Genomic DNA, 21,707 nt, shown 5'->3' with positions numbered 1-21,707 from the left:
GATTCTACTGCATGTAAGATTAATTCCATACAACTTAACTGGCAATTTAAGGCACTCAGTCATCATTCTTACCAATCTCCATAACCTAATTTCTTAATTCTCATACCATTCCTCAAAAGAAACTACTCCACTCTTTTTTTTGGTGAGGAGATTGGCCCTGAGCTGACATCTGTTGCCAATCTTACTTTTATTTATTTATTTTTTTTCCTCCTCAAAGCCCCAGTACATAGCTGTATATCCTAGTTGTAGGTCATTCTAGTTCCTCTATGTGGGATGCCGCCTCAGCATAGCTTGATGAGCAGTGCGTAGGTCTGTGCCCAGGATCCAAATCGTTGAACCACAGGCTGCTGAAGCGGAGCACAGGAACTTAACCATTTGGCCACCAGGCGGGCCCCAGAAACTACTCCATTCTTGACACTGACCACCCTACCCCAGCAAAGTAATAAGCATGCCTGCCTCAGACTCTTTCCTCCTATCCCTCCTTCTAATACTTTTTTCTTCTCCCACTTTCCTCCCCATATTTTTCCCCATTTATACTCTTTCCTTAAGGTCCAGTTAATCTCACCACCTCCAAGAGATCTTTCTCAATCATACCAATACTCTATGATCATTCCCCGCTCTGAACTCTTTTTTTTTTTAAAGACTGGCACCTGAGCTAACAACTGTTGCCAATCTTCTTTCTTTCTTTTTTTTTTTCGTTTTTTCTCCCCAAAGCCCCCCAGTAAATAGTTGTATATTCTAGTTGTGAGTGCCTCTGGGTGTGCTATGTGGGATGCTGCCTCAGCATGGCCTGATGAGTAGTGCCATGTCGGTGCCCAGGATCCAAACCGGTGAAACCCTAGGCCGCCAAAGCAGAGCACATGAACTTAACCACTTGGCCACAGGGCTGGCCCCCGAACTCTTTTAATATATATTGTCTCTACCAATAATTTGACACTCAGCATAGGTTATTTGTATTGTTATCCAACATTCCATGGAGAAAAAGGGAATCCTAGGTCCAAAATTAGATTGCAAAGCAGCATGTGAGCAAAGACTGTCTAAATTTCTTTAGAGCTCTGGCGTCTAACACTATGTTCTGCAACATAGCAGGACCTCCATGTTTGCTTATGCTGGTGAGTTCCCAGCTGCCTCAGGACAAACACCTTAAGGGTAATTCCTCCTTCATTTCCTACCCTAAACCTGGAAACATATCATAACATAACCACCATTGAGATGATGTGGAGGAGATGACTCAGAATAGAATTCACCTGAGTCACGGATCTTGGGCCTTGCCTTACCAAATCATCTATCACACTGACCCTTCTGACTTTCTAGACAACCAATGGATCTGTATTAATAAAGGCTTAGTTATCCTTCCTGATCTGATCTCAATCTCCTAAGGTTAAAAATACATCCACAACTATTCTCTGTATCACTGGATCAACCATTTAGAGTCATGATACATAAATTTATCTAAATCTTTACAAGTTAAGATAAAAAATTTGAAGGTGTTTGGGAAGGGAACTAAGTTTTTGGTTTTACAAAATCACATATTACTATCCAACTTTTAAAGTTATATGTATGTATTACCACTGTGCTATAGACTGAATATTTTGTGTCCCCCTAAAATTCATACGTTGAAACATAATCCCCAATGTAACGGTGTATGGAGGTAGGGGCTTTGGGAGGTAATTAGGTCATAATAGAGGAGCCCTCATGAATGAGATTAGTGCCCTTATAAAAGGGACCCCAGAGAGCTCCCTTGCCTTGTGAGGACACAGCTAGAAGACAGCCATCTATGAACCAAGAAGTGGGCTTCACCAGATACCTTGACCTTGGACTTCCCAGCAGGATCTCAAAGAGATATCTGTACACCCATGTTCACAGCAGCTTTATTCACAAAGCCAAAAGGCAGAAACAGTTCAAGTGTCCATCAACAGATGGAAGGATAAACAAGGGCCAGCCCTGATGACCTAGTGGTTAAGTTTGGCATGCTCTGTTTCAGGAGTCCAGGTTCAGTTCCTGTGCACAGACGTACACCACTCACCTGTCAGTGGCCATGCCGAGGCAGCAGCTTATATACAAAAAGAGGAAGACTGGCGGGGCTGGCCCCGTGGCCGAGTGGTTAAGTTCATGCACTCCGCTGCAGGTGGCCCAGTGTTTCGTTGGTTCGAATCCTGGGCACGGACATAGCACTGCTCATCGAGCCATGCTGGGGCGGTGTCCCACATGCCACAACTAGAAGGACCCACAACGAAGAATATACAACTATGTACTGGGGGGCTTTGGGGAGAAAAAAAAAATAGCTACTTTAAAAAAAAAGGATAAACGAAATGTGGTATATACATACAATAGAATATTATTCAGCCTTAAAAAAGAAGGAAATTCTGGGGCTGGCCCAGTGGCAAAGTGGTTAAGTTCGTGTGCTCTGCTTTGGCAGCCCAAGGTTCGTGGGTTTGGATCCTGGGTGTGGACCTAGACCACTCATCAAGTCAAGCTGTGGTGGCATCCTACATAAAATAGAGGAAGGTTGGCACAGATGTTAGCTCAGGGACAATCTTCCTCAAGCAAAAAGAGGAAGACTGGCAACAGGTGTTAGCTCAAGGCCAGTCTTCCTCACACACACAAAAAAAGAAAGGAAATTCTGATACATGCTACAACATGAATGAATCTTGAGGACATTATGCTAAGTGAAATAAGCCAGTCACAAAAAGACAAATCTGTCTTTATATAAGGTACCTAGAGTAATCAAATTCATAGAGACAGAAAGTAGAATAGTGGTTGCCAGTGGCTGGAGGGGAAGGAAAATGGGGAATTGTTTAATGGGTACAGAGTTTCAGTTTTGCAAGATGAAAAGAGTTCTGGAGATTGGCTGCACAACAATGTGAATTTATTTAACACTACTGAACTATACATTTTAAAATGGTTAAAGTAGTAAATTTTATATGTATTTTACTGCAATTAAAAATAAATAATATTAAAAAAATTCCCACAAAGAAAAGCTCAGTCCCAATGGGCTTCAGTGGTGAATTCTACCAACTACTTAAAGAATTATTACCAATTCTTCACAAACTCTTCCAAAATATAGAAGCAACAACACTTCCCAACTCATCCTATGAGGCCAGTATTATCCTGATACCAAAATCAGATAGACATCACAAGAAAACTACAGACTTAATATTGCTAAGGTAGCAATACTCAATTGATCCAAAGATTCAGCACAATCCTTATCAAAATCCCAGGTGCCTTTTGTACAGAAATGATCCTACAGTTCAAATAGAAATGCAAGGGACCCAGAAAAGAAGAAACAAGAAAAAGAACTAAGTTGGAAGACTCAAACTTTCCAACTTCAAAACTTACCACAAAGCTATAGCAACCAAGAAAGTGTGGTACTGGCATAAAAATAAGTATATAGATCAAAGAAATGGAATTAAGAGAAATAAACCCTCATATTTATGGTCAATTGATCTTCAACAATGATGTCAAAATAATTCAATGAGGGAAAAGAATAGGCTTTTTAGCAAATGCTGCTTGGACAACTAGGTATCCACACACAAAAGTACGAAGTTGGATACCTTTCTTACACCATAAAAAAAAACTAACGCAAATGGATCATAGACCTAAATGTAAGAGCTAAAACTATAAAACTCTTAATAAATCGGACTTCATCAAAATTAAAAACTTTTGTGTTTCAAAGGACACCAACAAGAAAGCAAAAAGGAAGCCCACAGAATGGGAGAAAATATTTGCAAATTATATCTTATAAGGGACTTGTATCCAAAATACATAAAGAACTCTTATATCTCAATAAAAAGACAACAAAGACAACTCAACTAAAACTGGACAAAGGATCTGAACAGAAATTTCTCCAAAGGTATAAATGGCCAATTAGCACAATAAAAGATGCTCAAACATCATTAGCCATCAGGGAAATATAATAAAAAACCACAATGAGATACCATTTCACACCCACTAGAACAGCTATAATAAAAAAGACAGGTGATAACAAGTATAGGGAGGACACAGAGAAACTGACACCCTCATATATTGCTGGCAGGAATGTAAAATGGTGCAACCACTTTGGAAGAGAGTTAGGCAGTTCCTCAAAATGTTAAATATGGAGTTACTATACAACCCAGCAATTCCACTCCTAGGTATACACTCAAAAGAAATAAAAACTCATTTCCACACAAAAAGTTGTACATGAATGTTCATAGCATCATTATTCATAATAGCCAAAACGTGGAAATCCAAACATCCCATCAACTGAGGAGTGGATAAACAAAATGTCCATAAAATGGAATAGTATTCAGCCATAAAAAGGAATGAAGTACTGACTGATTCATGATTCAACATGGATGACCCTTAAAAATATTATGTTTTGGGCCAGCGCCATGGCTGAGTGGTTAAGTTCGCACACTGTGCTTTGGCAGCCCAGGGTTTCGCTAGTTCAAATCCTGGGCCTGGACACGGCACTGCTCATCGAGCCATGCTGAGGCAGCGTCCCACATGCCACAACCAGAAGGACCCACAACTAAAAATACACTACTATGTACCGGGGGGCTTTGGGGAGAAATAGGAAAAATAAAAAAATCTTAAAAAAAAAATTATGTTTAGTAAAAGAAACCAGACATAAAAGGTGACATATTCATGATTTCATTTATATGAAATGTTCAGAATAGGCAAACCCATAGAGACATAACGTAAATTAGCAGTTGTCAGGGGTTAGAGGAGGGGGGATAGGGAGTGACTGGTAATGGTTATCAGGTTTCTTTTTGGGGTGATGAAAATGTTCTAAAATTAAGGGGTGATGCCTGTACAACTCTGTGAATATATTAACCACTGAAATGTACACTTTAAATGAATATGGCATGTAAATTATACCTCAATAAAATTGTTTAAAAAGGGTCCTGTATACGCATTTTCAAGTACTATCTATGATTAAAAGTTGATATACTCCATCTTTGAACTAGATCTAGAGGGAAACAGAAAACAACTCCCCTGGAATCACTACTCAGGATATAGCATGTGATTAAATATCAGTGATGCTTTAAGTTCAGTTCTAAAGATTTGTGCTTCCAGACAGCATAATTTTTAATAGCAGCTTACAATGGCAAGGACTACTGATCAGATCTGTTAAATTTCTTTTTTTTTTTTTTAATATTTTATTTTTCCTTTTTCTTCCCAAAGCCCCCAGGTACATAGTTGTGTATTTTTAGTTGGGGGTCCTTCTAGCTGTGGCATGTGGGATGCCGCCTCAACATGGTTCGATGAGCAGTGTCATATCCTCGCCCAGGATCCCAACTGGGCCGCTGAAGCAGAGCTCGCGAACTTAACCACTGGGCCACGGGGCCGGCCTCCCAGATCTGTTAAATTTCTACACTCAAATTCAATTCCAAGATTGTACAATTCCAAGATGATAACCCAACAGAGGGTCAGGGATGGAGAAGCAGTAGTATCATCTGCCAGGGGATTGGGCAATAGAAATAATTTATGTGAAATATTCTTGAAATTTGAGGAATAAGTTCTGATTTAACTTCCAGTTGCTTGAGAACTTATAAAGGGACAGTATAGTAGAAAATAATTTCTCCATATTCAAGGGCATACATCTGATATCATTTCATACTATCTTTGAATTGTGAAGTATTGGTACTGCATGCTAATCAAATGAAAAGAATGCCCTTTTCTAAAAGGTGCTTAACTGCATCCTAGACAAAAGAATTCTGATCTGGTTCAGTAAGTAAAAAATGCTTTAAGCTACAGAGATGAGACACCAATCTGAGGATCAAACAATAAATGCTCTTCAGCTTCAGATGCTCTCGCTCAAGTGGAACCCTACAGCATGGTTGTGGTATCTCATTTTATATTTTCCCCCATTAACATAATGATTGAAACTGTCATGCAGGTATCTTAAGAATTTTCAGCTCAACATTATCTATATTCAATTCTAGATGACCCCCTATGACCATTAATAACCCAGATTTGGCAGCTAGCTTTCTCAAAATTATACTCTAGGTATTGATACTTTAAAAAAGGGCAAATATGATTTATAGAATTTTTAAAAAATCCTAACTCCCCACAGAAAGCAATTCAGTCGCTTCCAGAGAAACTCACAACAAAAACTAAAAGTACCCTTGTCTCTTTAAGACTACATCAACTAAAACTGTTTTAGATTGGACTTCTCATTAGGCACCAAAAACTCAGAGCCTTTCCACACACATTTCTCAGGCACCCTTCCACAACCTACATGTTAACCTCCAAAATACATACCTCAACCAGCTTGAGGGTCCCTCCAAACCATGGAGAAGGAAGAAGGGAAGGGAATATCAACTGTAGTATTCTGATTACCCCTCCTCAAAACACCCTGGTTCCACAGCAAGAGGGGCTGGAGAGGAGCAGAAAGTAGAAAATGCCAGCTATGTCAGTTGCCATCCTTGCCTCAAGAGAAGTAATAAAACAGTACTCCCTAAGGCCAAATCTATGCATCAGTCAGGATTTTAGCAACCTTTGTAATGTGTATTGGCATGACAAACTTACCTCAACTGAATCATTAGCACCAAGCAAATAACGTCAACAGACAATAAAATGGTAGAATTAAGCCTTAAAAGTTAAGAGAAACAGGCTTAGACTTTCTGAAAAGATAAGATTCCCTCAAGAGGCTAGAAGTCATAGTTATTTTCTTGCCATAGCAAAGAAATTATGTAATACTTTGGGAAGAAAGGAAACAAAGCCAGAAGGAAAAGTATCAATGCTGCAGAACAGGATCCCACACAGGACTTCAAGAGGATTCGATTAGGTACATCTATTCAAACAAAGTAAACTCAGAAACAGCATAACAGGCAGATTTTACAATCCTAAATCACTACCCCTCAGGAGGTAGATTAGGATGTAAGGAATAGTCTAGCAAGATCTCTACAAACCAAACAACCCCCAATGAAAAAAGTCATTTTCTAATTACCAGAGGAGAAACTAAAAATAAAAGGAAATGCCCTGTAGAGAAGAAGAAAACAGCACAAAATTACTGGGAAACAACTCGGAAAACTGAATATCGAAGCAACTCAATCACAAAGAAAACTAGAAAGAGTACCAAAGAACGGAAAAACCACAGTGGAGAGGAAAGTAGAAAATATGGAATGAGAAACCTGAAGGGAAAGCCTTACTGTGAGAGCAAACGGTCACCTTGAATCTTACAATATTAACAGAAAATGCCATAGAAATGGAAACTCCAAACTACCAATTAACCCAAACCCCAGCCTTACATTAAGGCTTTCCTCGTGAAGCTATATCCAGATATTTCTATCAGTCAGACGACTACATTTACCAAGCACCCAGTAAGCTCAATACTGTGCACCACAGTGAAATATGAATGCAATACTTCAGGTTGATACAGATGATAAGTGTCTAGCAAGTGTCTTGAACAATTTCATCCAGGAGATTCTTTCCACAAGTGTCTTAACCTTTCTGGGCCTCAATTTCCAAGCTGTAAAATGTGGGAGCCAAACTAGATGAGACGAACTATAGGATCCCCTCCATTCTTGAAATTGTATACCTAATGATAGAATTGTTTAAAGTCTGCTGTGAGTATAAAAGCTGAGTCTGAGAACAAACCATTTAAGTTTATACTGTCATTCCAGAGCTAACCACAGGGAGGAGTGAGGGATTTGAAGAAATTCCCAAGGGAGTCGGTATTTGGCTGTTACCTGAAGCCCACCTACTAAGCAGGTAAACCCTCAATCCCAGATATAATTAGAGCATTTTCCTGGCCCCTCTGCCTATATCTCACAACACTCTTCACAAAGACACCTCTTATACAAATCTGTCTCCCTTTCCTTCCTACCATAGTTTTCCCTGTTCTTTTTTGTAGTTTCACATCCATTTTGCCCAATACCACTCCTCTTTATCCAGAATTTTTCCATTTTTCTCTTTTATCCAGAGCGAAATTTTCTGGAAAAGAAAAATCAGCTCTCTGTAGGTTAGACAAAACAAAATTGATGAGATGATTGAAAATCAAGGAAACTATAAACTACAACGAGCACAGGCAAATGACAATTACCGCAGACGTTTTAGAGAAATCTCGAGTGAGGAAAAAAACATCAAGCATAATAAAAAAGAAATTACAGTGATTGACACAACTCAAGTTTTCTAAAGGCCATAAAAGGTTCTGAAGAGAATAAAAACGAGTGACAATTCTTGGAGGTCAGGTCACACCTCTGAAATTGACACTTGGTGTCCAGTGCCAGGCAACCAGGTGTCGAGAATTTGAAACAGACTATTTGCCCGGGCTTCCTTTCGCTGTCAAACTCCTCGCCCAAAGAGGCCTCTCAGATCACATATTTTTTTAAAAGTAGTCATTCACATCCATTCGCTTCTTCCTCGCAAAACTAAAGGAATAGTCCCTCTTTTCATCTTTACTCCCACACTAAACCGTTTAGAGCCTGGAGGGCTGGGCTGGCACGAGAGATGGCGCGAAGGCACTGGGAGAGGGCAGTCAGTGGGCGGAAGGTGCCTCTCCCCACATGGCCGAGCACTCGCCGCCAAGCTGGCCAGCGGCACACGCTCCCCAAACACCAGCAGCTCCCTCTCGGCCCCGGCCCCGCTCTCGCTGCCGCTGCCGCCCCGCAAACTGCCACTGCGGCCGCAGGCTCTCGATTCGGACCCTTCCCCGGGGATGACCCCATCCCCCCGCTCCCTTTCTCCGTCGGGTTCCCGCCCTGCAGCGGCCAGCCTGTGGGCCCTCCCGCCTCACCTCCATGGAGACGCGCCAGCCTTGCATGGCGGAGAAGCCGTAGGGCAGCGGCAGGCGCGAGGCGCCGACCCCGTCCCCGGAGCACTTCACCGTGTTGGGCTGAGAGAGGTAGGCACCCATGGCGGCGGCTGGCCGGCGGCCTCAGGGGCACGCGAGCGGAGCGCGACCCGTGCCGGAGCTGGAGCCCCGGGGGTGCGCGTGGCAGGAGCGGGCCCGGCCGCGCGGCCAACGCAAGGTGCCGGTGAAAGGCGCGAGGCCGGGCAGGAGGCGGTAACGGGACCGGAGCAGAGAGAGAGCGGAAGCGGAAACGGCGCCGCTCGAGACCCCGCCCGGCCGGCGCGGCGCGGCGCGGCGCTGCGGGCAGTCATTTCCTTAGCAACTCGCCCCGCCCGCGGGGACAACGGCCCGCCCAACCGCCGCTCCCGCGAGACTGGAGCGGCCACGCCCACCAACGGCCGCGGCGTATCCTGAGTGGCCCCGCTGGCGGCACTTGGTCTGTACGTGTCGGTTGCTGTCCCCCCTTTCGTTCCGCGTACCCCGGCCTCTCGTGTGTTTGTCTGAAGTTCTTTTGTGTGGAACCCTGCGCTTCCGGTCCATCCTCCAGTGTGTCAGCCTCTTCTTTCCCCACCGCGCCCTCAGACCCCACAAAGCACGTCCAATTCTGTTCGATTAAAGTTAACTAGTATTTGTTCTGAGCGCACGAAGTACCTGGCCAGGCCTTGTGAGGCCTGTATGAGTAGACTGTGACAAGAGTCTTTTCTGACAAAAGAAAATGAAGACCTCTATCTGGGAATAATGTTAGAAGGTTTCAGGGTGAGGAAAGTGTAAACTGCGTTCGGGAGGACTTTTGAGGAAGCTGGCTGGCCTCCTTGGAAAGTGATTTTAAGTAGTAGTGTTAGATAGGATAGAGATGGTCATAGATGGATCAAGATGGGTGACTTGAACTTCACTGTTATCCTGGTGCAGCGTTTTAGGACTGTTGGTCTGGACTTTGTGAGCAGTGTAAACTGGAGGGAGAAAGTCTGGAGACTGGTTAAAAGGGCTCTTAATCTAAGCATGAGATGAGAAGGGCTGGGACTAAGGTGGTGGCAGTGGGAATAGAGAAGAAGGAACAAATTAGACAATAAGAAATCGACAGAATTTAATAATAGATTGGATTCAGGGGATGGAAGGGAGAGGAGAAATTCTCCAAACTGTGAACAGATTGATTCTTTTACAACAGAAAACTAATCACGGCTTTCTCCTGCTCTTCAGATAATCCAAATTCCTTACCGCAGTTTACCAGACCCGTCATGCTTAAACTGATTTTAGCATGTCTTTTCCACTTTCTCCCCATTTCCCCTACAACTCAAGCCTTCAGCAAGACTTCTTTGGGTTCCTCAAAAGCCATGCTTTCTGTTCCTGTCCTTTCACCCATGGAACACACACCTCCACACCTACCCCCTTTTATCATCACTTCCTCCAGGAAGTCTTCTGTAATATCCCTACACTAGTGTGTGGCCCCACTTGTCTTTCCTGATAGACTGTAAGTCTATATGAAGGCAGAAACTCCATCAAACTTACCATTGAATACCCCAGCATCCCTAGCACAATTCTCATCTGAGCTCATTTGTATTTAAATATTTGTTGAATGAATGAATAACACCAAGGATTTGACCCTGAATGACAAAAATTGGTGGAGCCATTAAGAATGGTGTGGTGTGGGTGTGTGTGCTAGTTTTGGGAGAAAGTGGTGGGTTCAGTTTAAGGTGACAAATAGATATACAAACATTGAAAATATTGGCTTAAATTTAGGCTATGAGGCCTGCAGGTCATCATGAACCTGGATGAGACCTCTGACAAAGGCCATGTAAAGGGAACACGAAACTACTCAGCCTCCTTTTTTTCCCCCTTAAGAATGGAATATGGCATTGTGGAAAAAGTGTAAATTTTGATATATATTACCTATGTGGTCTTTCACACAAGTTACTTATTCTCTCTAGGGCTCAGTTCCTCATCTGTAAAACAGACATAAAATATCTAGTTTTCCAGATTGCTTTAAGGATAAGAGGAGTAGAATATCAAGTGCCAAGTTTGCATAAATGTTGCATTATTGTTCAATGACAAGACTACCATTTATTGTCTGCATATACACATGCTAAATATGGGATGGAAATAACATTATTACATTCACAAAAACTAGGAGATGGTCTGAAACAAAATGGGAGCAAAATAGACAAGGAAAAAAGTGGAAAAGGAAGTATGACTCAAGGAACAAATGAGGCACTGGGAGAACAGTGGTGTCTCAGAGACAGGAAATGGAGATACCAAGGAGGCTCATGGAAAGAGGTGAGGAAGAGACAAAGAATATGAGGATTATCCTCTCCCTACTCTATTCCCATTTCCCCTAAACCACTATAGTACAATTCCAGGGACACAAAGTTTTCATGCTTTGGTAGGGAGCAAAAAATTTAACTGTAAAACCCCTCAAAAAATGATATTCACAGATTGCTGTTCTTGAGCTTGTCTTTAAATTGTGAGCTTCAAAAATCTGACTAATTGAACATGGTAACAGAAGCAGCTCCTGAAAATATACCTTAGGGTCTGGCCTGACTGGAAAAAGGGTCTCTAAAATATATGCCAAGTTCATTCAACAACAAGGGATGAAGGCATGCATTGTTTGTTGTGGATAGAAAACAGCTAATTCTAAGCTTTTGGCAATTTCTACACATTCACAATTATATATCCCAGTATCACATTTGTTTTATTTTAAAGATTTTGTTTTTCCTCTTTTCTCCCCAAAGGTCCCCAGTACATAGTTGTATATTTTTAGTTGTGGGTCCTTCTAGTTGTGGCATGTGAGATGCCACCTCAGCACGGCTCAATGAGTGGTGCCATGTCTCGGCCCAGGATCCAAACCGGCGAAACCCTGGGCCGTCTAAGCGGAGCGCGCGAACTTAACCACTCGGCCCTGGGGCTGGCCCCTGTTTTATTTTAAAATAATCATTAGATTGCTTATATTTTCTTGCCTTTTAAATTAGTCAAACATTGAAGATAAACTGACAAATACTAGTCATTTAAAAAACCCTTTTTGTCTGTTTCTATTAGCCTCTTAGCCTCTTTCCAGTTAGCTCTCATGAGAAAAAAAAAGAAGGTGGCTTAAGCCAGCGTTTTTCAAACATGAGAAATTGTGAACCCCTGAGACATATTTCTGCAGATCCCAAGGGATTCCAGGGACCTAGGTGGGGCAACATTGTCTTAAAAGTTGAATGCTAACTTCAGAGTATAATGTGACACCAGTTCAATTGTAAATTTAAACATAAACTCAGTATCACTCAAAAATATAAAGTGTTAATCCAGATGATCCAAAATATGCTAATATGCTTATATTATGAAACTTAAAGCATAAAGTTTTAAGATTCTCACGGAAGACTCACAGCGCTTTGGAAATACAAGACCCCTAGAGGGTAACAGACCACAGATTGAGAAACCTGACTTGCATATGGAAGATGTTAAGTAGGACAGAATGAGAAAAGAGTGAGAAGTTGGGAAGTAGGTCCTCCAAGGCTCCTCCCCCTCCCAGGCTTTTCCTGGGGTTCCTAATTCTGTTTTTGACCCTTCACATACTTCCTTCATATCCTGTTTCTGATGACATTATACTATTCATAAAATATTATCTTTGGAAGCTCAGCAGTTTTGATACTATATTTCTTCCTGTGTGTGATTAAAAGTGAAAGATTGGTCTAGGAAGGAAGAAAAAAACTTGCGGGCAAGATTTAGGACTAAGAAAGAAGGAATACAGGTATTTCGAAGTTACTAGAAAAGAGAGCGGAAAGAGTCCATTTATGAGGATGTGGGCTAGCACATACTCTTCTTTGTATTCATGTGTTTTAAAGCGTACCCAGTAAATGAAACTTCTTTTAAGGTCAGAGAAATGTTATATTTTACAGTTGCAGTTTTATATTTCTAGACGGTAAGACATATTCATTTTGAAACAGTCTGCCTTTACACAGGGAAATCACCAGAATGGGCCCTCTACACATACATAAAGGAAGTACTCACCTTTATGCTAAAGAAAGTCATGAAATGACCATTAACCAAAAGTCAGATGTTTCAGACTGAGATGCTGGGGTTAATTTATTTATTAGTAATATAAATTGTGTCTTTTGCAGGACTGTGCCCTTGCAGGGAGAGAGAGATCATTTTTTTCCCCTAAATAAGAGTATAGATTGGAATGTCTCTTAAAATCTTTATTTGTTCTTAGGAGACCTATGTGTGTTTTTATCCAGGTGTTTACTCACAGGTGATCGCAAAACTGGAGCCACCCTGAGGAGTGTGTCAATTTTATCTCCACACCTCACACAAGAGGACAGACTGGCCTGAACCACTGGTATCTCACAAAGTGTGTTATGCACAGCCAGATTATCCAAAGTCTGGAGTGTCAGTGATTCCTGGAATTGCATCAACCAGGCCAAGGTGGAGGTGAGTATTTCCTCCTCACCTCAATACCTCAATCGGACCTTCTAGGGTGGCAATAAGCAGGCCTTGAACTGGAAAAGAAAGATTCTCTTTGGACTCATGCCTGTTGCTGGCATTAGGATTTCAAGATATGGCACAGACTAGAGATTCCTGTTGGGGGAAGTGGGCAGACTAAGCTGGCTCTACATTATCAGAAATCTGAAGAATAGCTACTTCTAGTAGCACTCGTGGGCTGCTCTTTGTTTTTAATGTCTGTTCCTCTATGTCTTGTTGAATAGCCTTGACCGAGCTGAGCTTTGAGGAATAAAGTGAGGAGATCTATGTCCACTGGGATGGGGCTACATGGAGAGCCTGAAGGAGGTGGTGGCAAAGTTCAAGAGCAGCAATGGTTTGAAAGAAGGACAGTTGGCAAAAGCAATAGAAATTTCCAAAGATACTCTGTGGCACATTTAACCATTCCTTAGGGATTCCTCAAAATCCTTTAGTAACAGAACTCCTTTGCCATATTGGCTGCTGAGACCTGAGAACACCCAAATTGAGTCCGACGGATTGGCCCAGGAGAACCATAGTGTTGCTTAGGAGAGTTCTGCTTCTTCTTGTAGTCATGAGGAGAGCAAAAGTTCCTGAGGGTCACATCCAGGGTAACAAATGGCCTCACTTTGTAACCACTTGGCTCTCCAATTTGCTAGGGACTAAAGAACAAACAGCAGTAGTGGGAAACCTGCCATCTGGAATCCTGCTACTCTGTCCACCAAAATGGCTTTGTCTCCACTGGAAGATTGTTCTACCTACTCCTCTCAAATGGCTCTTTCCTCAGCTTTGATAGCTTCCTCACATGTATGTTTAGCTCAGTACTCAGCCAAAATCTTGAGAGGATCCTTCTGCAGAGTGCCATAGTTCTCTCTCTATGTAGCTCCACCCTTTCTGGTGCTCTGCCCCGAAGACGTTAGTCACCTTGGCCTCCCTCACCTTCAAACTGTCTTCTCAATGCAGTGAGATTGTCAGGCTGTGTTTGGATTTTCTCTTTCTACAAAGTGGGCTGGAAACTCTTTCTAGGCAGTAAGCTGGGGTACTCATAGGATTCACTTAATTTTTTTTCTCTTCTCTCAGGGACCGCTATCTTGCACTGCCTGTTATCCAATGTCTGAAAACTATTGCTCATATATTTTGTCTCATTTTCTAGAGGATTAAGGCAGGAGGGTAAAGTTGGTCCATCTTATACCATCATGGCCAGAAGTGGAAGTTTTCCCAGGAAGTTTTATAAATTGTCATTTATAAGTAAGTCTTTCACTGAGATTGTGTGTTTTTTTAATTCCTTAATTGTTTCTGGTATAGCAAAATGTATTTTGTCCTCAGTCTCTACCAGTTTTACTGTTGTTTCATAGGTAATCTGTTTTTTCTCCTATCACTTGTAGCTTTCACAATTTTCTCTTTATCCTTAATGTTGTACAAATATCCTTATGGCATGCCTCAATATGTGTTTCTTTTATTAGTACTGAAAGCTTATTTTTAAAACTTCAGGACTGGGGCTGGCCCTGTGGCCGAGTGGTTAAGTTCACATGCTCTGCTGCAGGAGGCCCAGTGTTTCATTGGTTCGAGTCCTGGGCGTGGACATGGCACTGCTCATCAAACCACACTGAGGCAGCGTCCCACATGCCACAACTAGAAGGACCCACAACAAAGAATATACAACTAGGTACCGGGGGACTTTGGGGAGAAAAAGGAAAAAAATAAAATCTTGAAAAAAAAAAACTTCAGGACTAATGTCTTTCATCAGTACTTAAAAATTCTTATCTTTTATGTTTTTTAACATTGTTTCTCCATCATTTTCTTTATTTTCTCCTAGAACTCTCATTATACACATTGGGACTCTCAATCTATCCTCCTTCTTTCTTAACTATATATATCCTTGTGTCTCTGTATTGCATTCTGAGTGAATTAATTTATTCTTTCTTCAATTATACTCAGGTTAGAGCTCCTACTAACTTTTTATTTTCACCATTTTGTTTCTCTTAGTCCCAAACAAATCAGGCAAGGAGTTCCTTTGCTTGTTTTTGGAGAGGGCTTTTCCCAAGCTTGCTCCAATAATAAACAAGTATCCTTATCAGATTCTCTCTCTAGTTTTCTCATTTATTCTCTTAAGAAGGTTCTTCCTGGTAAATCTCTTCTCTTCTCTCCCAGATGAAAGAAACTTTGTAAAAACAAAGATTAAATTTCAAACTGAAAAGCCACAGGTAGGGTGAACAGAAGAAAATTAATGCCTATATTGGAAATCTTCAACTCTTACTACTAAAATGTGAGGCATATGTCACAAAACTTTTATGGTCCAATTTCCTATCTTCTGAAACTGGAGAGTCAGAGAAAAGGAAAGTTCTTCTCTGGATTGTTCTTTCCTCCCTTAACTGCTAGATGAATTCTTATTCATCCTTTAAAACCCAGTTCAACAGACATCAGCCTTGTTCTCTGGGAAACCTTATGTATTAGTTTACTATGAGTGCTGTAACAAATTACCACAAATGGTGCCTTAATACACTGGATTTATTCCCTTACAGTTCTGGAGGCCAGATGTCCGAAGTCAGTTTCACTAGTCTAAAGTTAAGGTGTCAGCAGTGCTGGTACCTTCTGGGGGATCTAGGGAAGAATCATTTTCTCTTTTCTGGCTTCTGGAGGCTGCCTGCATTCCTTGGCATCACTCCAACCTCTTTCTTCCATGGCATTTACATATTTTTCTGTGGTATTTATTTTTTTTTCCGGCTTTTTCTCCCCAAATCCCCCCAGTACATAGCTGTATGCTTTTAGTTGTGGCATGTGGGACCCACCTCAGCATGGCCTGATGAGTTGTGCCATGTCTGCACCTAAGATCCGAACCAGCGAAACCCTGCGCCACCAAAGCAGAGCACTCAAACTTAACCACTCTGCCACGGGGCCGGCCCTGCTGTGGTATTTATTATATTTCTTTTTCTTCTGTAGTCAAATCTCCCTCTGCCTCCCTCTTTTATGGGCACTTGTGATTACATTTACGGTCTATCCTGATAATCCAGGATAATCTCCCCATCTCAAAACCTTAATTTAATCACATCTGCAAAATCCCTCTTGCCAAATGATCTGATATTCACAAATTCCAGGGATGAGGATGTGGATATCTTTGGGGGGCATTGTCCAGCCTACCACCTCTTCCCGGGTATCTTTCTTACTCAGTCTATGGAACTTTACACACACTTCTGTTGTTGCTCTTGTTAAGTATTATAACTTTTTTGTTTACACAGATATCTTCCTAAATAAATGTGAGCTCTTTGAGGACAGGAACTTTGTCTTATTAATATGTTACCCTACTGCCTGACATGGAGCCTGGCACACAGTCAGACTAGATAAATATTTGCTTAATTAAGTTGAATTTTGCTCTCTGAGTCAAGCCTGGCAGTACAGGTGTGAGCTGTAAAATAATGGAGTCTTAAACTATTAGTGCTAAAAAGGATCTCCAAATCCCTTCCTTATAGTCTGGATCTGTTTTTACAGGAAATAACTTTAGATTTAGTAAAGTTGTCTTTATTAACTACAACAGAGGTAAATTAAGTATATGAAAACAAGCAGAAAAGGTCTACTTTAGAGTTTTTAGCCCAGAAAAAGCTATGGAATGACCTGATCATTATTTTAAAATCACCACATCCCTATGAGATAAGACAGGTATTACTTTTATGTTAGTAAAACATAGAACAACACAAATAGTAAATGAATTTGATTTGAACATAATTGAATAAAATTGCGAGAATCAAATAATGTCAGGTGAATTCTTTGTTTATAATTTATTTTTCCCCTTTCTCCCCAAAGCCCCTCAGTACATAGTTGTGTATTTTTAGTTGTGGCATGTGGGACGCTGCCTCAGCATGGCCTGATGAGCAGTGCCATGTCCGTGCCCAGGATTCGAACTGGTGAAACCCTGGGCTGCCAAAGCAGAGCATGCGAACTTAACCATTCGGCCACAGGGCCGGCCCCTCAGGTGAATTCTTTTTTTTTTTTTTTTGAGGAAGATTAGCCCTGAGCTAACATCCGCTGCCAATCATCCTCTTTTTGCTGAGGAAGACTGGCCCTCAGCTAACATCCATGCCCATCTTCCTCCACTTTATATGTGGGATGCCTACCACAGCATGGCTTGCTGAGCAGTGCCATGTTCACACCCGGGATCTGAACTGGCGAACCCTAGGCTGCCGAAGCGGAACATGCACACTTAACCGCTGCACCACTGGGCCAGCCCCTGAATTCTTAATTTAGATGAGCTCTTTGGTTTTTTATTCCCCAGTCCCTCTATTTAACTATTATGTTTGTCTTAGAAGTTGACTCCATTTCTTATGACATGACAAAGGTATAGAACTAAATAATGTTTCCATTTCATAACATAAATAATGAAGCTCAGAGGCCTAAGTTATGAGGCAATGTCCCAAGGAATCATCCCTAGACAGGGATAAGGTGTGAGCTAGGGTAATGGTTACCATCCTTCAGCCTAATGACAGGCCAGGCTACCTGCATCAGAATCACCTGGGAAGATTCTTAGACATATAGTACCAAAGTCCTCCCCCACCCCTAGATCCAGATTCAGTTGATCCAGGGAGGGTCCTGGGAATGTGTATGTTTTAAAGTACCTCAGATAATTCACAATTATCAAGAAATCTAGGTTTCTCTTGGGGCTAGCCCAGTGGCCTAGTGGTTACGTTTGGCATACCCCATTTCGGTGGCCCAGGTTTAGTTCCCAGGCACGGACCTACTCCACTTGTCAGTGGCCATGCCAGGGCAGTAACCCACATACAAAATAGAGCAAGATTGCCAACAGATGTTAGCTCAGGGTGAATCTTCCTTAGCAGAAAAAAAGAAAAGAAAAGAAAAGAAATCTAGGTTTCTCTTAGTTTGAGGTCCTACAGAAATGTAAATGCCTAGCTTGAGGTAAGGGAGCATTTTTGTCCCTTTGATTTTTTTTTTAAAAAGCCTCTTTTGGAAGAAAGGATCTACATCACATCCTTAGAAGAATTATCAGATTGGAGGTATGACTGGTGAGTTTCACATTGAGGAAGAAAAGCTTAGAGCAGAAACCCAGTACATTTTCCAATTTCCTGAAAGATTCTGGACAGTTTTATTGAGGTATGATTTTTACACCATAAGATTCAGTCACTTGGAATTCAGTGATTTTTGGTAAATTTATAGAGTTGGGCAACCAGCACATCACAATGCAAGCTATAGTCCACTTGGGAGATGAGGTCAGCAGGTCACTTGTGAAGCTTAGAATTAGGCAAGTAGATATGGGTAGTCTCAACACATTACCTTTCTTTATTCTACAATTATGTAATAAATTGTTCTCTGTTAAATGTCTGTTTTTTGAATAAAATATATGTACATATAGCACAACGTTCAAAAGGCATAAATGGGTATATAAGAAGTCCCAACCTGTCACCCAGCCATCTGGTTTCTACTCCAGATAAATTGGTTCTTGAGGTGAATTACTGACGTGCGATGGAAATCTTTAGGCAAATTAAGTTTGAAATGACAGTGGAGCATCCAATATAATCTAGGAGTTTGGGCAAGAAGTAAGTGCTAGAGATAAATATATCATTCAGATGATATATTGGAAGCTCATCAATGGATATATTTTCTAAAGGATGGTGTAGAGAGACCAAAGAATATAACTTTGGGCACATTCATGGGCACACTAATAGTTAGGAAGGAAGAATAGAAAGTAAAGATACAGGAGAAAAAATTAGGATAAGGAGTTGAGAGAGAAATGAAATAAATCACTATTATAAAAGTAAGAGAGGAGTTTTAAGAACATGCTGTTCAGTGGTCCCAAATGCTAAAAAGGTCATAGAGAATGAGTTTGTAATAAACTGAGATTAAGGCTTCAGTAAAGATAGAGATAGGATGGGATTCACATTGTAGGAGATAAGCAGGACAATGGGATTTTCCTAATATATAAAGAGCTCTTACAAGCCAATAAGAAAAACATGATGAGCCCAGTAAGAAAATACACAAAGAACATGAACAGGCAAGAAACTAAAGAGAAAATGCAATTGGTCAATAAACATATGAAAACAATGGTGCTGGAACAACTGGACATCCATATGCAAAAAAAACAAATCCAGACACAGATCTTACACCCTTCACAAAAATTAACTCAAAATGGATCATAGAGTTGAACGTAAAATGAAAACTATAAAATTCCTAGAAGATAACATAGTAGAAAACATAGATGACCTTGGGTATGGTGATGCCTTTTTAGATACAACACCAAAGACACAATCCATAAAAAAAATAATTGATATGCTGGACTTCAGTAAAATTAAAAACTTCTGCTCTGCTAAAGACAATGTCAAGAGAATTAGAAGACATGCCACAAACTGCAAGAAAATATTAGCAAAAGACACATATGATAAAGGACTGTTATCCAAAATATACAAAGACTCTTAAAACTTAACAATAAGAAAATAACCTGGTTAAAGAAAGGGTCAAAGAACTAACAGACACCTCACCAAAGAAGATATACAGACGGCAAGTAACATATGAAAAGATCCTCCTCATCAAATGTCATCAGGGAAATGAAAATTAAGACGAGATAGCGCTATACACCTATTAGAATGACTAAAATCCAGAACACCAATAACACCACAAATGCTGGTGAGGATGTGGAGCAACATGAACTCTCATACATTGCTGGTGGGAAGGCCAAACAGTAGAACAACTTTGGAAGACAGTTTGGTGGTTTCTTATAAATCTAAACATACTCAACTTATGATCCAGAAATTGCACTCCTTGGTATTTCCCCAAAAGAGTTAAAAAGTTATGTCCATGGGGCTGGCCTGGTGGTATAGTGGTTAAGTTGGCATGTTCTGCTTTGGCAGCCCAGGGTTCGCAGGTTCATATCTCATCACAGACCTACACACGACTGGTCAAGCCATGCTGTGGTGGCGTCCCACATACAAAATAGAGGAAGATCAGCACAGTTGTTAGCTCAGGGTCAATCTTCTTCACCAAAAACAAACAAACAAACAAAAAACATTAAAAAAAGTTATGTCCACACAAAAGCCTGCACATGGATGTTTACAGGAGCTTTATTCATAATTGCCAAAACTTGGAAGCAACCAAGATATCCTTCAGTAGGTGAGTGGATAAATTAACTGTAGTACATCTAGACAATGGGGATATTATTCAGCACTAAAAAGAAATGATCTATCAAGCTATGAAAAGACATGGAGGAGCCTTAAATGCATCTTACTAAGTGAAAGAAGCCAGTCTGAAAAGGCTATAAACTATGATTCCAACTATACGACATTCTGGAAAAGGCAAAACTATAGAAACAATAACAAGATTAGTGGTTGCCAGGGATGGGGAGGGAGAGCTCAGAAGATTCTAGGGCAATAAAAATACTCTGTATTATATAATGACAGATATACACGTGCTGTTATACGTTTGGTCAAACCCATAGAATATACAACAGCAAGAGTGAACCTTAAGGTAAATTATGGACTTTGGGTGATTATGACAGGTTGATGTAGGTTCATCCTTGGTAAAAAGCATACCATTCTGGTGAATGATGTTGACAATGGGAGAGATTATGCATATGTGGGGGTATGAGGTATACGGGAAATCTCTCTACCTTCCTCTCAATTTTGTTGTAAACCTAAAGCTGTTCTAAAAAAGTCTTAGGGGCCATCCCGGGGCCAAGTTGTTAATTCATGTGCTCTGCTTTGGCAGCTCTGGGTACAGCGATTCAGATCCTGGGCACAGACCTATGCACTGCTCATCAAGCCATGCTGTGAGGGCCAGCCCCATGGCCAAGTGGTTAAGTTCGTGTGCTCTACTTCGGTGGCCCAGGGTTTCGCCGGTTTGGATCCTGGGCGCAGACATGGCACTGCTCATCAAGCTATACTGAGGCGGCATCCCACATGCCATAACTAGAAGGACCCTCAACTAAAAATATACAACTATGTACTAGGGGACTTTGGGGAGAAAAGAGGAAAAATAAAATCTTAAAAAAAAAAAAAGCCATGCTGTAGTGGCATCCTACATAGAGGAACTAGAATGACTTGTAACTAGGATACACAACTAGGTACTAGGGCTTTGGAGAGGAAAAAAAAGACAAAGATTGGCAACAGATGTTAGCTCAGGGCCAATTTCCTCAAAAAAAAAAAAAAGACGTTTAACTTCCCTTCTAACTGAATACATATATACAAATTAAAACAGCATGATATCTTTTTTTTTTCTTAATATATCACTAAAGTTGAAAAGATTGTCAATACCCAATGTTGGTAAGGATGTTAGGGGGCAAGAACCCTAACATACTCTAGGTGGTATTGTTATTTGAGACCTTTCTGAAGAGCAATTTGGCAATATCTATTCAAATTAAAATGTTCTTAGCCTTTGATTTAGCAAGCAATTCCACTTTTAAGAATGTAATCATTTTTGCAAGTAGGCAAAGATGTATGTAGTGGAATGTTCATTACAGCTTTATTTGTAATAATAAATGTTGGATACAACCCCAATG

General features: G+C 41.0%; 2 protein-coding genes across 10 annotated transcripts in view; one reads left to right on the top strand and one right to left on the bottom strand.

The window, feature by feature from the left end:
• PPM1G (protein phosphatase, Mg2+/Mn2+ dependent 1G) overlaps nucleotides 1–9,203 on the bottom strand; it is a 19,730-nt gene extending 10,527 nt beyond the window's left edge. Inside the window, exon 1 of one of the 5 annotated variants that reach the window (XM_008512991.2) lies at nucleotides 8,726–9,203. In XM_008512991.2, coding sequence (XP_008511213.1) covers nucleotides 8,726–8,845 — 120 coding nt within the window. In that variant the 5' untranslated portion in view covers nucleotides 8,846–9,203. Of the gene's footprint in view, nucleotides 1–6,249; nucleotides 6,943–8,032; nucleotides 8,639–8,725 lie in introns of those variants that run through there. The other 4 variants (XM_070573014.1, XM_070573010.1, XM_070573011.1 and 1 more) reach the window with 4 other exon arrangements.
• The window catches only part of NRBP1 (nuclear receptor binding protein 1), a 25,229-nt gene continuing 12,559 nt past the window's right edge, over nucleotides 9,038–21,707 (top strand). Inside the window, exons 1-3 of one of the 5 annotated variants that reach the window (XM_070573032.1) lie at nucleotides 9,214–9,538; nucleotides 10,908–11,053; nucleotides 12,994–13,186. The gene's annotated coding sequence lies outside the window, so the exon portion shown is untranslated. Of the gene's footprint in view, nucleotides 11,054–12,993; nucleotides 13,187–21,707 lie in introns of all 5 variants that reach the window. The other 4 variants (XM_070573030.1, XM_008512987.2, XM_070573029.1 and 1 more) reach the window with 4 other exon arrangements.

This window comes from Equus przewalskii, chromosome 14, assembly GCF_037783145.1.
Source record: "Equus przewalskii isolate Varuska chromosome 14, EquPr2, whole genome shotgun sequence".
NCBI classification, from domain to species: Eukaryota; Metazoa; Chordata; class Mammalia; order Perissodactyla; family Equidae; genus Equus; species Equus przewalskii.
The sequence above is the reverse complement of the archived record's forward strand: the minus strand, read 5'-3'. Positions and strand labels throughout refer to the sequence as shown.